The 19,518-nt window shown below is 44.0% G+C and overlaps 1 protein-coding gene and 1 pseudogene across 11 annotated transcripts in view; one reads left to right on the top strand and one right to left on the bottom strand.

The window, feature by feature from the left end:
• The window catches only part of RNF44 (ring finger protein 44), a 35,984-nt gene that overhangs the window by 2,430 nt on the left and 14,036 nt on the right, over nucleotides 1–19,518 (bottom strand). For 9 of the 11 annotated variants that reach the window (XR_013378071.1, XR_013378073.1, XR_013378067.1 and 6 more), the window contains 6 exons: nucleotides 19,222–19,309; nucleotides 19,010–19,131; nucleotides 18,768–18,867; nucleotides 7,145–7,290; nucleotides 1,487–1,637; nucleotides 47–241 (listed from right to left, as the gene is read on the bottom strand). Coding sequence is in view for 2 of the 11 variants with exons in the window: in XM_077895456.1 (XP_077751582.1) it covers nucleotides 18,532–18,594; nucleotides 18,768–18,867; nucleotides 19,010–19,131; nucleotides 19,222–19,309 (373 nt within the window). In the remaining 9 variants the exon portion in view is untranslated. Of the gene's footprint in view, nucleotides 1–46; nucleotides 242–1,486; nucleotides 1,638–7,144; nucleotides 7,291–16,147; nucleotides 18,595–18,767; nucleotides 18,868–19,009; nucleotides 19,132–19,221; nucleotides 19,310–19,518 lie in introns of those variants that run through there. The other 2 variants (XM_077895456.1, XM_077895457.1) reach the window with 1 other exon arrangement.
• Nucleotides 11,248–11,814, top strand: LOC144311852 (mitochondrial import receptor subunit TOM7 homolog pseudogene; annotated as a pseudogene).

The following is a 19,518-nucleotide window of genomic DNA, read 5'->3' as shown; positions in this document are numbered from 1 at the left end:
CAATTAACAGAGTAAAGGATGATTCAAACTCTGATGCCAGACAAACCTGGTTTCAAATCCTGGCTGTGACTTCAACTCTGTAGGCTTCACTTTCATCATCTGTAAAATGGGTTGTAGCCTTGCAGTCCAGATGAAGTGAATTGCTGCTGCAGTTATTTAGCATGCAATAGATGTTCAGTAAGTTATAGCTCCTATTACTGTTTTCAACAGTCTGTAGCTTGCCCCCTGCTAATAGTTCATCCTAGATACAGATAAAGGAAGGAGAGAAAGGGGAGGGATTAAGTTGAGGCTTTTCTCAATGAGGCAGATAATGCCTGACCTTTTTTTTTTTTTTTTTTTTTTTTGCCATGCCTCTGGTGGTGTACTCCATATACTTTTCCCCTGATGGAGCCACCAGCCCCTCAAATCTCTCCCTCATGACTATGAGCTCAGCCAACAGAATGCTGAGACTCTCCTGCCTCTGGAGGCTTTACCCCTTTCCTCTTCTGTCTGCCCTTCTTGGTAACTCTCAGAATGATGCCTCAAACTCCCAGATTTCTAACCCTGGTAAACTGAAACCTGATATTCTCTTGAAGATACCACTTCAGGAAACCCTTAAGCAGGTAACTTCATTTTCCCTTGAGTCTTGGAACCAGGGAATGCATCTGTGTTTCTCTTTTGCCACTCTGATGCCCTGTCTTCTAAGACAATGCCCCTGAAGCATATGCCATCTCCTTGGAGTACTTTATCCTCTTCTAGTTGCTACCAGACAGTATTTCCCCAGATGTAGGCAATTGATACTTTCCCCTCCACCAGCTACCTAGGTAACTCTCAATGTCTACATATGTGGATTTCTTAAAATTCTGGTTCTGGTGCTCCTGATTTGACTTGTGTAGCTGCTGAATGTAGTGGAAAGAGGCCTTGAGTCAAATCTGAATTTGAAACTGCCCCTTGGTGAGTGATCTAGGGTGTTTCCTCATCTATAAACATAATGGCAGTGCATCCTTGCAAAGTTCAGGTGCTCTTTCAGTGGGCTGCTCTCTCTGAAGTGCCTGGTGGTGGGTAGATGGATGCTTAGTGAATATTTGCTTTCTTTGCTCCTCTCCCTCCCAGCAGTGCCGTGCTTTGAGTATAGCCTTCACTATGAACTGCTTCACCCTCCAGACCTTAGAACCAAACCCTTGCTGACCACAGCCTTTAGTGCTCCAGTTCCACACTCCCCTCAAGGCCTTTCTGTCCTCACTACTCCTCCCAGTTCTCTTTACTAAAATTCTGTTGGTTTCATGCTCCTCTCCACTACAACCCAGAGCTGTCACAATTCCCAGAGTTAAAGTGAACCATTTGATTTCTCTCTTGTTCTTTATGTTGCAGAATCCTGGCATATATTGCAGCAAACTAAGGAGCCCAGATGTCAGTGCCCACTTTTGTGACCCAGTTCTAGGGAGCCCCTGTGCATTTCTACATAGGCACTGCTCTGTTGTGTCCCCTTTCTCAAATCCAAGCCCACCTGCATCCTCCTCACTCTCAACACATTACAGCCTACTTCCTGAGGAATTTGAGATCTTGTCACAGAACTTCATCCTCTTCCTTTTTCACTTCAAAATTGTTCAGTGACGTTACCTGCTTCTTCTTTCCCTTCTGTCTTGTGGGTGTCTTTTCTTTTAAAGGAGATATAAAAATAAATAAATAAATAAAGGAGATATAATTGACACACGGTAAAATGCTCGAATCTTAGAGTTTTGTAACGCTTAACCTTATGTATACTTACACCAAAGACCAGATGCTCAGTATGTTTAATTATCCCAGAAAGTTACCTTGTATGTCTTCCCAGACTAAAGCTCCTCAGAGAAAACCAGTATTCTGGCTGCTTTTACCGTAGAAGTTTTGCTTGTTCTTAAACTTCGTATGAATGGACTCACTGTGTGTGTGTGTGTGTGTGTGTGTGTGTGTGTGTGTGTGTGTGAGAGAGAGAGAGAGAGTGTGTGTGTGTGTGTGTGAGAGAGTGTGTGATTTTATAAATTGTTTTTGTTTTTTAGAGAGAGTGCATGAGTTGGGGTGGTGAGAGGAAGGAAGGGAAGATCGAAAGGGAGAGAAAAAAATTATAAGCTGGCCTCCATGCCCAGCTAATCTTGAGATCATGACCTGAGCTGAAATGAAGAATCAGATGCTTAACCCACTGAGGCACCCAGGCACTCCTGTTTTTGTTTTCTTTTGTTTTTAATTAACCTATATACCCCACATAGGGCTCAAACAACCCCGAGATCAAGAGTCACCTGCTCCTTTGACTAAGCCAGCCAGCCATAGATTGTTTTCTTTATTCAGGTATTCCTATTCATGATAGGAAACTTTAGGAAGTGCAAAGAATAAAAAAAAACTAAAAACACATTGTCCAGAGGTATCTCTTGTTAATATTCCATTGTATGTCCTTCCTAGACTTTGCACATAAAAACTTTGTTTTCTACAAAAATAGGATGGCATTGTAAATGTTGTATTGTCTCAGTTTTACATATTCTATATTTGTTTAAATGACTACCCAGCATTTCACTGAATGGATGTACCATAAACTGACCAAAATCCTCTTTTGACATTTTAGGTTATTCCATTTTTTTTTCCTTCAAAGTACAAATTGACAAACATCCCTGTAGTGCTAAAAGTACACATCCATGCTTGTTTTCTCAGGGGGAAAAGAAATCCCTTCTAGAAGTAAAGTTACTGAGTCACAAAAGGATGGAAATTTTACTTTTTTAAATGATTATGTGATTTTCAAATTATATTCCAGAAAAGTGACTACAATTTATATTCCTTCTAGCAGTGTGTGCTCAGTCTCCCATTTGTGTCATTGCCAGAACCTTTCCTAACAACTATCCCCTTTTCAATTGCTTGATTCTCTTCACGTTTTAATCGCTTGAATCTTAAAAAGTCAAGCAAAACCTTTAACCTTAACCTTACCCACAAGTTACCATTCTATCTGCTTTCCTGCCAAGATGGCTTGCACCAGCCTCCACTTCTTTCTTAACCTCCTGTTGATTGAACTTCCATCCACTAACCATCTCTTATGGTGAACTGTCATCTAATTACCGTGTTCATTGGTCTATTACAAGATCTTTGTAAATGTACAGAGCTAAGTGTCCCCTTGTTTCTGGCCCACAGATTGGGGGTCAGATTATGTGAATTTTATTCCGAGGGCCATTGAGGGGCTTTAAGCAAGGGTGATACATTAGATTTGGGTTTTAGACAGCTAATTCTGTCACTGCAGGGAGACTGAAGGGGAAGGGGGCAGGGGTAAGAAGTGATAAGATAGAATCTTGGATGAGGAATGGTTTGGGGATGGTGGGGCATTAATGATGGAAATGAGAACTATTTAGAAGGCACAATGATCAGGGAGGACCTGGAGGCTGATAAGACTTGGAGGGTGATGGACTGAGAAATTGAGGATTTCCAGGTTTCTGACAGCTGCATTTAGGAATGGTCACTGGTGCTATTTTAGTGGAGTACAGACAGTATCAGAAGGCTGAAGTAATGAGTGGGAGATAAAGTGGAAAGATTGAATGTAGGCAGCTCTCAGAAAATTTTTCAGTGGAAGGTATTGGAGAAAATAGAACAATCCAGAAAGGTATGAATGAGGAAAGGTTATTTGTTTTAAGTTGGGAGGGACTCCATTATGTGTAAATGTTAAAAGCTATGAGAGAAAAAGGTTGAAGATACATAGAGAAAGATATACCTAGGGTGGTGGAAGGGGTTGGCCTCAGGAAGAAGGAGGGAGCAGAAGTCGGTGTACTTGTAAATTTGAAGGCAGAAGTTGAGTGTCCGCATGTGATGGTATGTTCTGTCAAGTTGGGGATGATGGGGTCAGAGGTCTAAGACTGACATAGATTTGAATTAGCCATTTAAGAGAGCAGGCCAGGGGATCCCTGGGTGGCTCAGCGGTTTAGCGCCTGCCTTTGGCCCAGGGCACGATCCTGGAGTCCCAGGATTGAGTCCCACGTCGGGCTCCAGCCACGGAGCCTGTTTCTCTCTGCCTGTGTTTCTGCCTCTCTCTATGTCTATCATGAATAAATAAATAAAATCTTTAAAAAAAAAAAAGAGCAGACCAGAGTATAGAAAGACCTAAGTAGCTTTCTGGAAAAACTGAAAGCCCAGGTAAGATTGAAACCAGAATACATGGTGAGAGTAGACCTGAAAAGCCAGGCACTGTCACCAGTCTATTTTCTTCCTGCTGCCAATTTTCTTTATGAAAACAGAGATCACATGTGGGTATTCAGAAGCTCTCAGCACCCCCTTCACCCCAGGAGAAAGTCCAGCTCTCAGCTTGGAAGTTGGGGACTTCAACAGAGCCCTTTCTGAACTTTATAGCTTTTTGTTGTTGTTGTTGTTGTTGTTCTTCCACATAGTCACACTAACTAACCATACAGATCTCTTGATTGTTCCCTAAACACACCATGCACTTCCTGCCTATAAACTAACACAATTGACAAGAGAAATGATTTAAAAGATATGCAATCAGTTTCTCAAACTCCTCTCTGATTGCCAGGAAAGCAATGCCTAGACCACGTGATTCTGGTTTTCTGGAATCCTATTTGTAAGACTGGCTTATAACACAGGTACTGGCAAGGACAGTAGATATAAATCATAATTGCATGGTATACCAATTTAGAAACACAGTAACTGCACACACGTGGATCTTCTCAGATAGCTCTTACCTTTTGGTGTCTATATTAAAGATCTTTAGTTTCAAGTAACAAATAGGAAACCCACTGTAGGTAATTTAAGTGTTGAAAGACCATGGGGTAGGTCCCAGAATGGAAAGCCAAATCTCAGAAAGGAAGAGGTCTAGGTCTTAGAAAGGGTAGGTCAGTGGGAGGGTGTTGTCAGAGGTAGAGGACACCCTTGGGATGTCAGGACTTCTACCTTTGGGAAGGAGGAACATAATTGGTCAATAGATAGGGCTATCTGTGTTTAGTTGCACCCCATATATGGCAGGGCCTTTTCTTTTTAAAAAGTTGCAGGAAAAGTATAAAGAAGAAAATAACCCTTATTTATATTCCTACTACCCCAAATTATTAGTATTTTAGCATATTTGCCTCGAGCTTTTTTCCCTTCGATATACTTTGGTTAAAATCACATAAAATGTTTGTACATTTGCTAATATAAAGTCATTCATGTTCAACAGATGTGACTAATTTCTGGCTGAGCAACCTACCATTGTGTTGAGCACTGAGTGGCAGTGAGCCCTCTGTTGTTCAGAGGGCTTTCCCAGTGCCCACTTCTCTGTCAAGAAATTTGATCTGAGGCTGAAATAACAGCAGAGGCCAATGGATTTGCCCCAGCGTATCAGACTATGGAGGCCGGGCAGGGGATGGTTTAAGGAATTCTCATTGTACAGAAAGATCACTGGGAATGGGACAGGTAACAGTTAATTCACTATGCTGGGACACTGGAAAGAAAGAGAAAGGGCCTGTGCAAACTCACCTGGGCCTTGAGACTGGGGTCAACTTCCCACATGCTTTCCCTCCCAGCAGCTCATTTGTTCACTTATTCAATCACCTGTTGAGAAAACCCTCACTGATGCCTACTGTGTCCTTGCCATTTTGCTAGGATCTGGGAACATGGTGACTGTGATGGCCTTTGGTCTAGTAAAGCAGAGAATGGGCAGCCAGCTGGATTGATCATAACAGGTGAGATGCGTGGGGGAAAGCCATCTGCATGGTGTGCTAAGGAAGCACAGTAGAAGTGTGGCCCCCTGTGGTTTGAGAAGTGCACTTGAGGAGGGGACATTCAAACTGGACTTTGGAAAAGAAGCATGATTACCAGGAGATGTTAAAACATTTGAGGCAACATAGTGTGGTTCAAGGGCAAAGGCTACAGAGAGGGTAGATGGACCTGGGCTTGATCCCAACTCTGCCGTGTATTGACTCTGGGATCTTTGGCAAGTCCTCTCCTATCTCTGAGCCTCCACTTCCTTAGCAGGAATTATGAGGGAAGTAGTAACATTTTTACAGTAAAGAAAACCAAAGGGTCCTGTGAGGGATAATTCAGCAGCATGATGGGTGCTCACAAAATGTGAATGATCTTCCAAGCAGGGCGAACAGCACGCATAGCACAGGGGTAAAAATAGGGCATGCTGGGGAAACCGTGAGAATCTGGAGGTGGCTTAAAGGAAGAAGGGAGAGGCAGGGGCTGACAAGAGTGAGACAAGATTGGGATAACAGTTCTTCTACAGCCTCCATCCCTTCCCAAAGGGAAGCCAGAGAAGGCAGGGTAGAGGAAGGAGAGACACATGGAACCCCATTTCTTTGACATCACCCATCTTCTGGTGAAATGACAAGGGGGGTTTATCTTCAGGGCTGCAACCAGTCTAACTTTAGCTTACCTGTTCATAATAAAGAGAAGGAACCAAGACCTCCTCTGTGGCTGTCATTCCCAGGAAACCCATAAAGGACAAAGGACTTCCCTTTCCTATTGTATCCCAAGAAGTGTATGTAAGGTGGCTGTGGAGCATGGAGGAGGTGAGGGGGGAACAGACTACGGGAGATCTCCGTTAGGGTTTTTCAAATGTGGGTTCTCTGGCTTGGAGAATATAGGAGTGGAATCACATTATTCTGATTCTCCCATTTCTTGCCTGGGCCTAGGGCTAGCCTGGAGCCTCTCTGAGCCAATCCTCAACTCTGGTAGCTGAAGAGTAAAAGAAACACTGGGTTATAAGGGCCTCTGGGACCTGGCCCCTCCCTTCCCCTTCAACTTCATCTCTCCAGCTTCACCCTGTGCTCTTGCCCAAACTCATTCTTGCCTCTGGGCCTCTGCACATTCTGTTCCCTCCTGGAATGCTTTTCTCCTGCCTAGCTCCTTTTCACCATTCAGGTCTCCCTGATCTCAGTGTAGCCTCCTCTGGAAGACCACCTCTATTATCAAGACCCTTGTGATACTTGAAAGTTCTTCTTATATATTGTCTGTCTCTCCTGAATGCCAGCTTCCTAGAGGCAGGAACTTTGTCTCATTCACTGGTGTTCCCCTACTGCCTAGAACAGTGCATGGCTTTGGGCACAAACCCTCAGCCAGCTTTGTTGAATGACTTTATTTAGCACAAACAACATGCAAAACACCCTACAAGGTGTTGGAGACTCTGTAGCAGTGAAATTGCCCTTATAGAGTATGTAGCCTTTTATACCTTCTGTGCCCAGAGAAGAACTCAGAGTCTTGTCCATGAGTATACAGGCTGAGTTCAGAGGGTTTTGAGGTACCAGGGCCAAAGGGGTAAGAGAACATCTGGTCCTGGAGCTCCATCTTCTGTCCAAGGACTTGTGGTGTGCACCCCTTGGAGAGATGTTGCCAATTCTATGGTTATTAAACTGTTACCAACTGTTATTACTGCCAATTCATTCATTCTTCAAGAAATAGCTGCCTTAGGCCAGGCATGGTTGTTGCTGGCAGGCAGAGCTTCTGATAGAACAGCAGTAACCAGAATGACCTTCTACGACCCCAACCTCCCACCTACTGCCACACCGGCAAGTAACAGACTATAGCCCAAAGATGGGCTATAACCTAAATAAATATTTTACAAATTTATTTTTCGAGTAAGCTCTGTGCCCAAAGTGAAGCTTGAACTCATGACCCTGAAATCCAAAGTCACATGTTCTACCAACTGAGCCATCCAGGCATCCCAAGATGATAGGATTAAAAAATTGTTTTAAGATTTTATTTATTTATTCATGAGAGGCCCAGAGAGAGAGGCAGAGACATAGGCAGAGGGAGAAGCAGGGTCCATGCAGGGAGCCCGATGTGGGACTGGATCCTGGGACTCTAGGACCACGCCCTGAGCCTAAGGCAGACACAACCACTGAGTGACCAGGCGTCCCTAAAATTTATTTTTTACTTGAGTATGGTTGACATGCAACATAGTATTAGTTTCTAAGTGTACAACTTAGTGATTTAATACGTTTATACATTATGCTATGTTCAATACAAGTGTAGCTGCCATTTGTTGCCACACAATGCTATATCACTGACTAGATTCCCTGTGCTGTGCCTTTTATTTCTGTATCTCCTTCTCCCCTTCACCCATTTTGCTCATCTTCCCACCACTCACTTCCCCTATGGCAACCATCAGTTTGTTCTCTGTATTTATAGGTCTGATTCTGCTTTTTATTTAATAATTTCCTTTTTTAAAAAAAGATTTTATTTTTATTTTTTTTAATTTTTTATTTATTTATGATAGTCACAGAGAGAGAGAGAGAGAGAGACAGACTCCATGCACCGGGAGCCCGACGTGGGATTCGATCCCGGGTCTCCAGGATCGCGCCCTGGGCCAAAGGCAGGCGCTAAACCGCTGCGCCACCCAGGGATCCCTAAAAAAAGATTTTATTTATTCATGAGAGACACACAGAGAGGCAGAGAGATACAGGCAGAGGGAGAAGCAGGCTCCATGCAGGGAGCCCGATGTGGGACTTGATCCAGGGACTCCAGGATCACACCCTGAGTCAAAGGCAGATGCTCAACCGCTGAGCCACCCAGGCATCCCAATAATTTTCTTTTTTAGATTCTACTTATCAGTGGAACACTATTGTATTTGTCTTTCTCAGTCTGATTTATTTCACTTAGCATAGTACCTTCTAGGTCCCTCTAGGTTTCCCACAGTGGCTGTACATTACATTACATTCCCAACAACAATTGCTTTTTCTCCACATCTTTCCCAAGACTTGTTTCTTGTCATTTTGATTCTAGTCATTCTGACAGATATAAAGTGATTGTAGTTTTGATTTGCATTTCCTTGGTGATTAGCGATGTTGAGCATATGTCAGGTACTTGTTGGCTCTCTGTGTAACCTCTTTGGAAAAATGTCTCTTCAGGTCCTCTGCCCATTTTTAAATCAGATTGGGCTTTTTTGATGATGAGTTGTAAAAGTTCTTTTAATATATTTTTTTAAGATTTTATTTATTTATTAATGAGAGACACAGAGAGAAAGATTGGCAGAGACACAGGCAGAGGGAGAAGCAGGCTCCATGCAGGGAGCCTGACATGGGACTCGATCCTGGGACTCCAGGATCAGGCCCTGGGCCAAAGGCGGTGCTAAACCACTAAGCCACCCAGGCTGCCCAGAAGTTCTTCATATATTCTGGGTATTAATCCCTTAGCAGATATATCATTTGCAAATATCTTATTTTTGTTTTCTTGATTTCTTCTGCCATGCAAAAAGCTTTTTATTTTGATGTAGTCTCAATAGTTTACTTTTGCTTTTGTTTCCCTTGCTTCAGGAGGCATATCTAGAAAAGTGTTGCTACAGCCAATGTCAGAAATTACTGCTTGTGCTCTCTTCTAGGATTTTTATGGTTTTAGGTCTTATATTTAGGTCTTGAATCCATTTCTTTTTAATTTTATGATTTTTTAAAAGATTTTATTTATTTAGGGCAATAAAATAAAATCTATTTTATTTATTCATGACAGACACGGGGGAGGGGGGGCAGAGACACAGGCAGAGGGAGAAGCAGGCTCCATGCAGGGAGAGAGAAAAGCAGGTTCCTTATGGGGAGCCCAACACGGGACTCGATCCCAGGACCCTGGGATCATGACCTGAGCCTAAGGCAGACATTCAACCACTGAGCCACCCAGGTGCCCCTTGAATCCATTTCAAGTTTATTTTTGTGCATGGTGTTAGAAAGTAGTCTAGTTTCGGGCAGCCTGGTTGGTTCAGTGGTTTAGTGCTGCCTTCAGCCCAGGGCATGACCCTGGAGACCCGGAATCGAGTCCCATGTTGGGCTCCCTGCATGGAGCCTGCTTCTCCCTCTGCCTGTGTCTCTGCCCACCCCCTTCTCTGATGAAAAAATAAATACAGTTAAAAAAAAAAAAAAAGATTCATTCTTTTACATGTAGCTGTCCAGTTTTCCCAGCATCATTTATTAAAGAGGTTGTCTTTTCCCTATTGTATATTCTTGCCTCCTTTGTTATAGATTGACCATATAATTTTGGGATGATTTCTGGGGTCTCTATTCTGTCCCATTGATCAATGTGTCTATTTTTGTGCCAGTGTTTTCATTACTACAGCTTTGTAGTATGTCTTCAAGTCTGGTATTGTGATAGCACCAGCTTTGTTCTTTCTTCTAACGATGACTTTGGCTATTCAGGGTCTTCTGTGGTTCCATACAGATTTTAGTATTATTTGTTCTACTTTTTTGAAAAATGCTGTTGGTATTTTGATAGAGACTGCACTGAATCTAGATTGCTTTGGGCAATATGGAAATTTTAACAATATTAATTCCTCCAATCCATGAGTATGGAGTATCTTTCCATTTGTTTGTATCATCTTCAAGTTCTTTCATTAGTGTTTTATAGTTTTCAGAGTATGTAGTTCTTTTACCTCTTTGGTTAAATTTATTCCTAGGCATTTTATTCTTTTTGGTGCAATTGTAAATAGAATTCTTTTTTTAATTTCTTTTTCTGCTATTTCATTACTAGTGTATAGAAAGGCTATCAATTTCTGGGTATAATTTTGTATCCTGCCACTTTACTTAATTCTTTTATTACTTTTAGTAGTTTTTGGTGGAGTCTTTAGGATTTTCTATGTGTAGTCAAAAATGATAGGATTTTATTTTTTTTAAAGATTTTATTACACACACACACACACAGCGCAAGCAGGGGGAGCAGCAGAGGCAGAGGGAGAAGCAGGCTCCCTGCTTAGCAGGGAGCCTGACATGGAGTTCCATCCCAGGATCCTGGGACCATGACCTGAGCCAAAGGCAGTTGCCTTAACCAACTAAGCCACCCAGGCACCCCAGAAAATGAAAGGATTTTAATCTGATTCATAATGTCAGCCTTTATCTAATTTCCCACAGGCTTTTTTTTTTTTTTTTTTTTTTTACTTTTTATTTAGAACTAAATATAGATTTATAGGAAGTTGTAAAAATATTACAGAAAGGCCTGGTGTAACCCTTAGTTTCCCTTAATGACATTTTATATAAAACCAGAAAATTGACATTGATATAATCCAGATTTCACCAGTTTTACATCCACCCATTTGTGTTTGTAGTTGTTAAGTTTCATTATTTTGTATAAATTCATGTAATCACACCATAATCAAGACACAGAACCATTGCATTATCACAAAGACCTTACCCCTTGCTACCCTTATAGTCAGACACACATACCCTTGTTCCACCATCCCTAACCCCGGCAACCACTAATCTATTCTCCATCTCTCCCGATGTTGATAATGTTATAAAAATGGATATATATATATATATATATATATATATATATCACCTTTGTGATTGTTTTTTTTTTCACTCAGCATAATTCCTTTAAGATCCATCCAAGTTGTTGCATGGATCAATAGTTCCTTTTTTTTTTTTTTTTTTTTAAGTGAGCTCTATACTAAATGTGGGGTTTGAACCCATGGCCTCAAGATCAAGAGTTTCACGCTCCGGCAGCTGAGCCAGCCAGGGGCCTCAAGTTTGTTCCTTTTATTGTTTAGTATTTCATGATCTGGATGGATGACAATTTAACCATTTGCTCACTGAAGGACATGTAGGTTGTTCCTCATTTGGGGTGATTATGGATAAATCAGCTATGAAAATTTGCATACATGTTCTTGTGTGGACATGTTTTCATTTTTCTGGGATAAATGCCCAGGAGTGCTAGGTCATTTAGTAAGTATATGTTTAGTTTTAGAGGAAACTGCCAGGCTGTCGCCAGACTGAAGCTAGCAAAGAGGCTGCAGCAGTCCTTAAAGGGTAGCCAATTTGCCACCCACTGGAGCCGATTCCTCTCATGATTTACCTGGGATTTAAGAGGGTTGCAGATCTAGGAATACCTGAAGCAACCATTTTAAGCTTACTTAGGGGATAAAGAACTATTTGGTCATCTGGATTGATTGGGATGCAATTAATGGACATGGAAGGTGGCTGGGATAAAAGATAGTACATCATTTAGACACTCATCAGTTGAATGGTACAGGGCTCTTCAGAGATGCATCTATGGCAGAGTGAAACCTCTACTGACTTACGATAGATTGTATCAAAATAATTATTTTTTTAAAGATTTTTATTTATTTATTCATGAGAGACACAGAAAGAGAGAGAGAGAGAGAGAGGCAGAGACAGGCAGAGGGAGAAGCAGGCTCCACACAGGGAGCCCGACATGGGACTGGATCCCAGGTTTCCAGGATCACTCCCTGGGCCGAAGGCGGCGCTAAACCGCTGAGCCACCCGGGCTGCCCTATCAAAATAATTATTTAAAAAATACTTGCCAGACTATAGTCCAGAGTGGCTGTATTATTTAATAGTCCCATCAGCAATATACAACAAATGCCTTTCTGTGCATCCTCATCAGAACTTGATATTGTCACTATTTATTATTTTTGTTATTTTTACAGGTATGTAATAATCTTACTGTGGTTGAATTTGCATTTCCCTAATAGCTTATGGTGGTGAACAAATGCAGTATCCTCTTTGCTTTTTTTTTTTTTTTTAAGATTTTATTTATTTATTCATGAGACAGAGAGGGAGGCAGAGACATAGGCAGAGGGAGAAGCAGGCTCCAAACAGGGAGCCTGACGTGGGACTCGATCCCAGGACCATGACCTGAGCTGAAGGCAGGCACTCAACTGCTGAGCCACCCAGACATCCCTTTTGTTGAGTTTTGAAGAGTTCTTTATTGATCTGACATGAGTCATTTCTCACACATATGACTTGTAAATTAATCATATAATTTCTGATGAAGTCCAATTTATCACTATTTTTCTTTTATGGATTGCTTTTGGTGCCATGTCTAAGCTCTTTCCACCTAGCTCTAGGTCTTGGTGAAGATTTTCACTTGTTTTCTTCTATAAGTTTTCCAGTTTGTTTTACCTTTAAATCTATGATCTATTTTGAGTTCATTTTTGTATGAATGTCCAACTATTCCAGTATTATTTGTTGAAGAGACTATCCTTCGTTGAATGCTCAATAATTAGCTGGCCATACTTGTGCAGGGCTGTTTCTGGGATCCTTCTTCTGTTCCATTGATCCCTCTGCCATATTGTCTTTTATTTTTTTTTTAAGATTTTATTTATTTGGGGATCCCTGGGTGGCGCAGCGGTTTAGTGCCTGCCGTTGGCCCAGGGCGCGATCCTGGAGACCTGGGATCGAATCCCACATCGGGCTCCCGGTGCATGGAGCCTGCTTCTCCCTCTGCCTGTGTCTCTGCCTCTCTCTCTCTCTCTGTGACTATCATAAATAAACAAAAATTAAAAAAAAAAAGATTATTTATTTATTTATTTATTTATTCATTCATTCATAAGAGACCCAGAGAGACAGAGAGGCATAGACACAGGCAGAGGGAGAAAGCAGGCTCCATGCAGGGAGCCTGACATGGGTCTTGATCTGGGGTCTCCAAGATCACACCCTAGGCTGAAGGCAGCGCTAAACTGCTGAGCCACTTGGGCTGCCCTGCCATATTGTCTTAAAGCTATACAATAACTCTTAAAATCAGGTTGGGTGATTCTTTTCATTTTATTGTTATTTCAAAGTTAGCTACTTGTTTGCCTTTTCATATAAATTTTGAAGAATGTCATCTCACAATTTTAAAAACATTTTTGATAGGATTGCATTAAACCCATAGACCAATATGGGAAGAAATCACATCTTTACCTATTGCTGAGTCTTCTAGCCTGAGAACAGGTTTCTCTATTTATATAGGTCTATGATTTCTTTCATCCAGTGTTTTGTCAAATTTTTCAACACGTGAATCTCATGTCTTGTTAGATATATTTCATCTCTTTTGAGTGGTTATATAGCATGTTTTAGATTTTGGTTTTCATATATTTATTGCTACTATACAGAATACAATTAATTTTTGTATATTCATCTTGTAACCTATGACCTAATGAATTCATTTAGTTCTAGTTTTTCTTGGTAGATTCCTTGGGATTTTCAAATTCTCCATGGAATTTTGATAATTTATAGGTTATCAAAGCTACAAATAGGGAAAATTTTCAATCTGCTATGTTTAATTTTATTTCATTTTTCTTGCCTTTTCTTTTGTGCTAAGACTTCCAATATGTTGTTGAATAGGAGTGGTGAGAGTCGGGACACCTGGGTGGCTCAGTGGTAGAGCCTCTGCCTTCAGCTCAGGTCGTGATCCCTGGGTCCTGGGATCAAGTCCCATGTTGGGCTTCCCTGCCATGGGGATCCTGCTTCTCCCTCTGCCTGTCTCTGCCTGTCTCTCATGAATGAATAAAATCTTTTTTTTTTTTAACATTTTATTTATTTATTCATGAGAGACACACACAGAGAGAGAGAGGCACAGACACAGGCAGAGGGAGAAGCAGGCTCCATGCAGGGAGCCTGATGTGGGACTCAATCCGGGGTCTCCAGGATCACAGCCTGGGCTGAAGGCGGTGCTAAACTGCTGAGCCACCCGGGCTGCCCATATGAATAAAATCTTTAAAAAAAAAAAAAAAAAAAGGAGTGATGAGAGTAGATAGCCATCCTTGCCTTGTTCTAATCTCAAGGGCAAAGCACCTAGTCTTTCACACCATTACATGTTAGTTTGGGCTTTTTGTAGATGTTAGTTTATCAAGTTGAGGAAGTTACCCTCTTATTTCTGGATTGCTGAGAGTTTTTATCATAAATGAATGTTGAATTGGGCAAGGGTTGTTTTTTTGTTTTGTTTTGTTTTGTTTTTTGCATCAATAAGCTTATGTCTTCTTTTCCATAGTGTTTTTTTTTTTTTTTTTTAAAGACTTCATTTATTTACTTGAGAGAGTGAGAGAGAGGGCATGAGCAGGGTAAGGGGCAGAGGGAGAGGGAGAAGCAGACTGCTTGCTGAGCAGAGAGACCTGGGGCTCGATCCCAGGACCCCAGAGATCATGACCTGAACCAAAGGCAGACACTCAACCAACTGAGCCATCCAGGCACCCCTCCATAGGTTTTTTTTAAATACTGAAAAAAAAACCTTAAAGACTTCCCTAGTCTTCAGACTAGGGCCCTGGGAACTCTGTTGCTATCACTGGTCTAATCAGCACTTTTCAGTGTGCCCCAGAAAATGCAACTTGAGTATTACACGTAGCCAAACAATCAAATGTAGGAAGTGCTGCTCACAGTATCCATTCCTAGAGGGTTATAACATACATCAGCATAACCAGGGCTCAGAGAAGCCCTGCAATACAGGCTTTGTTACCTTTAGTGTGGAATTTCCCAAACTAACTTAACCCCAGAGCCCTTCTTGACTCCCTTTATGCTCCCATAGCACTTCCTCTGAAACACAATTAGGAAGCCACTCAACTAATTATCCCTTATTTTGCAGTTGATCCAAAGACTGAAAGAGAAGGGACTTGACCAAGGCTACAGATAGTGGCATCACACAGACACCAGGTCCTGGGTCTCCGGACCCCAGCCCACTGCTCCTGCTCCAGACCATATTGCTTTGACATGCTAACAAGTCAGCTGGTATCTCTGCAGTACCATATACACTCATGGGTAAGAGAAATGCAACTGCATCACCAACTTAGTCCCTTGGGTGGTTTTCAGGCCCCTAGCTCCCACTGAGCCTGGTGGTGAGGGACTCCAGTCCATGTAGTCTTAGTATGGCCTGTGGGTAGCAGGGTATGTAATGCAAGTCAAGCCAATCCTGCTGGTGTAGCTCCTTGATCTGCTAGTAAATGGCCTGGGGATGCACCCACAATCCAAATTGGGTCTAACAAGACTCCATCCCAAAAATCCCATTAGAATTCCAGGGAAAAAATGGTTTTCCCATGGAAAGATGCTAAACTACAAGAAACTAAACTAGAGCTACCAAGAAAAATACCACACTGAGGCAGCTCCTTCAAAACAAAGTTGTAAAATGAAGGACATCTTGGTTCTTTATAACATCCCCATGCCCAATCCAGTCATGCTTGAGGCAGAACCTACATCCAGAACTTAAGTGACAGACCAAAATAAGTGACACTTTCCTAAAACCAGTTTGATGGAATCCTGCCACTTGCCAACAGAATCCTACTTTGAGTGTGAAGCACATGGCCCAGAATGTCATGACTAACCTGGCTTGGCAGACCCTCTTGATCAGGAGGTACCCTCAAGGTATCATAGCAGAGAACAATCTTTTCTGCCCACCTCATCCCTAGCCCCTACCCACTCTCAGACTGACATTTACCCCCACTTCCCACCAAAAGAACAGGTAGCCAAAGGCAGCTTGGGCAATATTTGATATACATCATACATTTATTAGTGAATATCCCTCTGAAATCAGCAACAATATTAAAAAAAATAATGATTGCACTACTTGGTCAAGCAGAACTAGCAACTTTCATTTTAAAAAAAGTACAAATCTGTTAAAAATTTCAATCAGTATACACATATATATAATACAACATACTAGTTATGTTAAATGCTACAAACCAATGTGAATCCAATGGAATGGAAAAAAAACCACACATTTAAGCTTTAAGAACCATTTTTTTTCTCTATATATTAGCATTTTCTCAAATACATACATGGGAAAAATGAGGTAACTGTAAAATGTGCAAGGAACAGGGCCCCCCAAATTACATATATTTTAATATATATATATGTAAATATATATATATATATATATATATATATATATATATATATATAACCTTTCTAACACAGAACACAGGTGCTGGGCCCAGCCAAGGCTGGGGGATGGTGCCCACTGTCATGCCTAGGCCAGAAGTTGGTAAATAAAAAGAGTAAACAATGACAAGCCCCCACCACAGGAAATCATTGGTAACATGGCATCTATAGCAAGGTCGGCAAATCACAAACATCCTAAATAATTGTTTTATAAATCTTTTTTTTAATGATTTTTTTTTAAATGTCGTGTTTTCCCCCCCAATAGCTGCTCGTTGGAATCATTGCTGCAGCCGACACACAATCCGTGAGCCTGTTTCCGCCTGCCCCAGGAACCTTAAGGATTCTGAAAACCTTTTGTTGGGGTGGGAAGGGGAGGGGTTTGGAGAGGGTGGTTTTCTGTGTAAAACACGTGGGATTTCAACACTGCTATAAATATAGAAACGTCACCTGGAGTTATATACAGTAAGACTTTGGGTTCTCCACGGGGGTGGGGCCAGGGTGATGGGGCCCCATGGCAGGCTGAGGGGGTGCAGGGAGCCAGGGCCGCTGCAGGGAGAACGAGGGTGGTTGGAGCATCCCTGAGGCAGCAGGCGCCAGGGGCTGCCTGCTAGGATGTGCCGGCCCCACACGCAGTTCGTTCAGGGCAGCAACCCCAGCTGGGAGTAGGACAGGAAAGGAATGGGACCAGGAAAGGAAAGGGTGGGAGCTCAGCCAGACTGTATGGGGGCCTCCTCCAGACCTTGGAGGGCAGGGCTCAGGCTGGGAGGGGGCCCCTAGATGTGGGGTCCACGCCCTCCCTGGTCCCTGTCCTCCTGGGACTTCCTTGGAGGAGACTCACCCAGTCAGGTGGGAGATGGGCCCTGGCTGGAGGGAGAAATGCCCTGAAAAGCGTACGGTCCCGGTAGGCTCTGGGGACGTGTGCAGTACAGTGCATGGCAGTTATCAGCTGAGCACAGACCACCCCCCAACCCCACCCATGACTGCCAACCGCCCAGCCCAGCCCCAGCCGCACACATGCATGTAGACCAGGCGGCACCACCAGACCTGGGCACTTGGTCCTGGTTGGTCCCTATATCCCCCATTAAACCAAAAGGAAACAAATTATTTAAAAATCCACACTCCCAAATCCTACACGCGATTTTCGGCCAATTGAATAAACAAAAACTGCTGCTCTTCACGTTCATGCAAAACAACAGAGAGGGGAGACAGGGTGTGTGTCTGGCCCCCTTTCACTGCCAGGGAGGGGTGGCCACCAGGAACAAAGGAGGTCACTCTCCCCTGCATGGCCTGGGCCCCCTCAGGATACATGCCACCCCAGCTCAGGGCCAGTTCCCCATATACTGAGGAGGCTGGCTCTGATATCCTCCAGCCTGGGGGTGGGGCTGGAATGTTGTGACTGGGGTGAGGGTCCTTGAGGGGACCAACCCTCACAGAAGCCTGGGTAAGGCTGGCTATCTGAGTCTGTCTGAGATCAAGGCTCCTGGACTCAGGTCTGGGGCTCAGGAAATGGCCTCATGCCACTCTCTGTCTGCACACCTGTCAGTGCCATCCAGTCAGACGGCATACCATTTCAGTGCAAGAGACCAGGCAACCCAGGATGGAGTCCCCTTTGCCCATCCTGGGGCTGAGGATCTCCCCCAGCTGCACTGGGGGGTGGCGGTAGGGGGGGACGGACGGACCCCTGGCTCCCAGGGCTGGCAGGAAAAGGAGATGAACTCAAGGGCAAACAGGAGGGAGACTGAGTTAGGGACAGTCAGGCAGCTCCGTGGCGGGCAGACTGGCAGGCAGATCGGGGCAGGAGTCTTTGGAGCTTGGCAAATGCAGGGGCTTATTGCAGGGGCTTCTCTCGGGGCTGACCCTGGCACCAGCTCTGGAGATGCAGGCGGGAATGACGGGGCAGGCCTGGGCCACTCCCTCCCCGTCCTCCCCAGGTCCCCCCAACCCGAGCTTCCAGAGCTTCGGGCAGGGTTATCCTGGGCGGCTGTGGGCCTCATTCAGCCTCCCTGGGCACCTCGGAGGCGTCGGCCCGGCAAATGGGACACGTCCGGTTGGCCTGGGGGAGCAGCCACACATCAGGCTTCACTCTTGTCTGTCCTCCACCCCAGCTGGGTCTATTCTGCTTCTGGGACTTGACCCATGAACAGAGCCTGGACTTCTAGCTGACAAGAAGGGAAACCCTCCAAGGTCTACCACCCCCCACCCCCACATAATGGAATCATGCGTTACCTTTAACCACTTGTCGACACACTTGGTGTGGAACTCGTGGTTGCAGGGGAGGACTCGCAGCAGCTGCCGTGCCTCAAAGTCACTGAAGCAGACAACACACCTGAGAGAGAGTATAGAGTGTCACCTCCACAATGATGGCAGGGGAGGGGGGAGGCTCATCGCACAGCACAAAACCCCTGGAGGAAGGGGGCCCCTGCAGCCGCCTGTGCTGACAGAGGGGCAGATGAGGGAATAGTACTCACAGTGTCTGCTCTGACTGATGGCTGTCTGGGTTAAAGCGGTATGATGGGAGCTGCTCAATGTCCGCTTTGGTGAGGCCTCGAGGCTTGGCATCTCCTAGTCGCTCTGCCAGGTTCAGGAGGGCCTGGATACGGGCAGGAGGGGGAGGGTCATTGAATGCTCAGGGCCTGAGGTCCCCCAAGCTCCCACCTCCCAGGACAGTGCTCCACGGGACCTCATAGTTCTCCATCTCCACGTCATCCACATCGAGATCCAGGCTGATGGTGGGCCCCATTGCTGTTGGTGACATTGGCAGCATCGAGCTAGGGGAGGGGAGACAGGTGTGGGGGGCCCAGGGTCAAGGTCAGTAGGTGTAGGGGGTGCAGAGCTGTTCCCGTCTCCCTCCATGAAACAAAGCCCAGAGCTCTGCACCGTTCACACCAGGGACTCCAGTGTTTGTCCCAAGGCATTGTAGGAAGGTGAGAAACCCAGCTCATGAGTGTTGAGTACATGTGGTTTGGTAGGGATGCCA

The sequence above is a fragment of the Canis aureus genome, chromosome 4, assembly GCF_053574225.1.
Source record: "Canis aureus isolate CA01 chromosome 4, VMU_Caureus_v.1.0, whole genome shotgun sequence".
Classification (NCBI taxonomy): Eukaryota; Metazoa; Chordata; class Mammalia; order Carnivora; family Canidae; genus Canis; species Canis aureus.
Note: the sequence above shows the minus strand (reverse complement) of the source record. Positions and strands in the feature narration are given on the sequence as shown.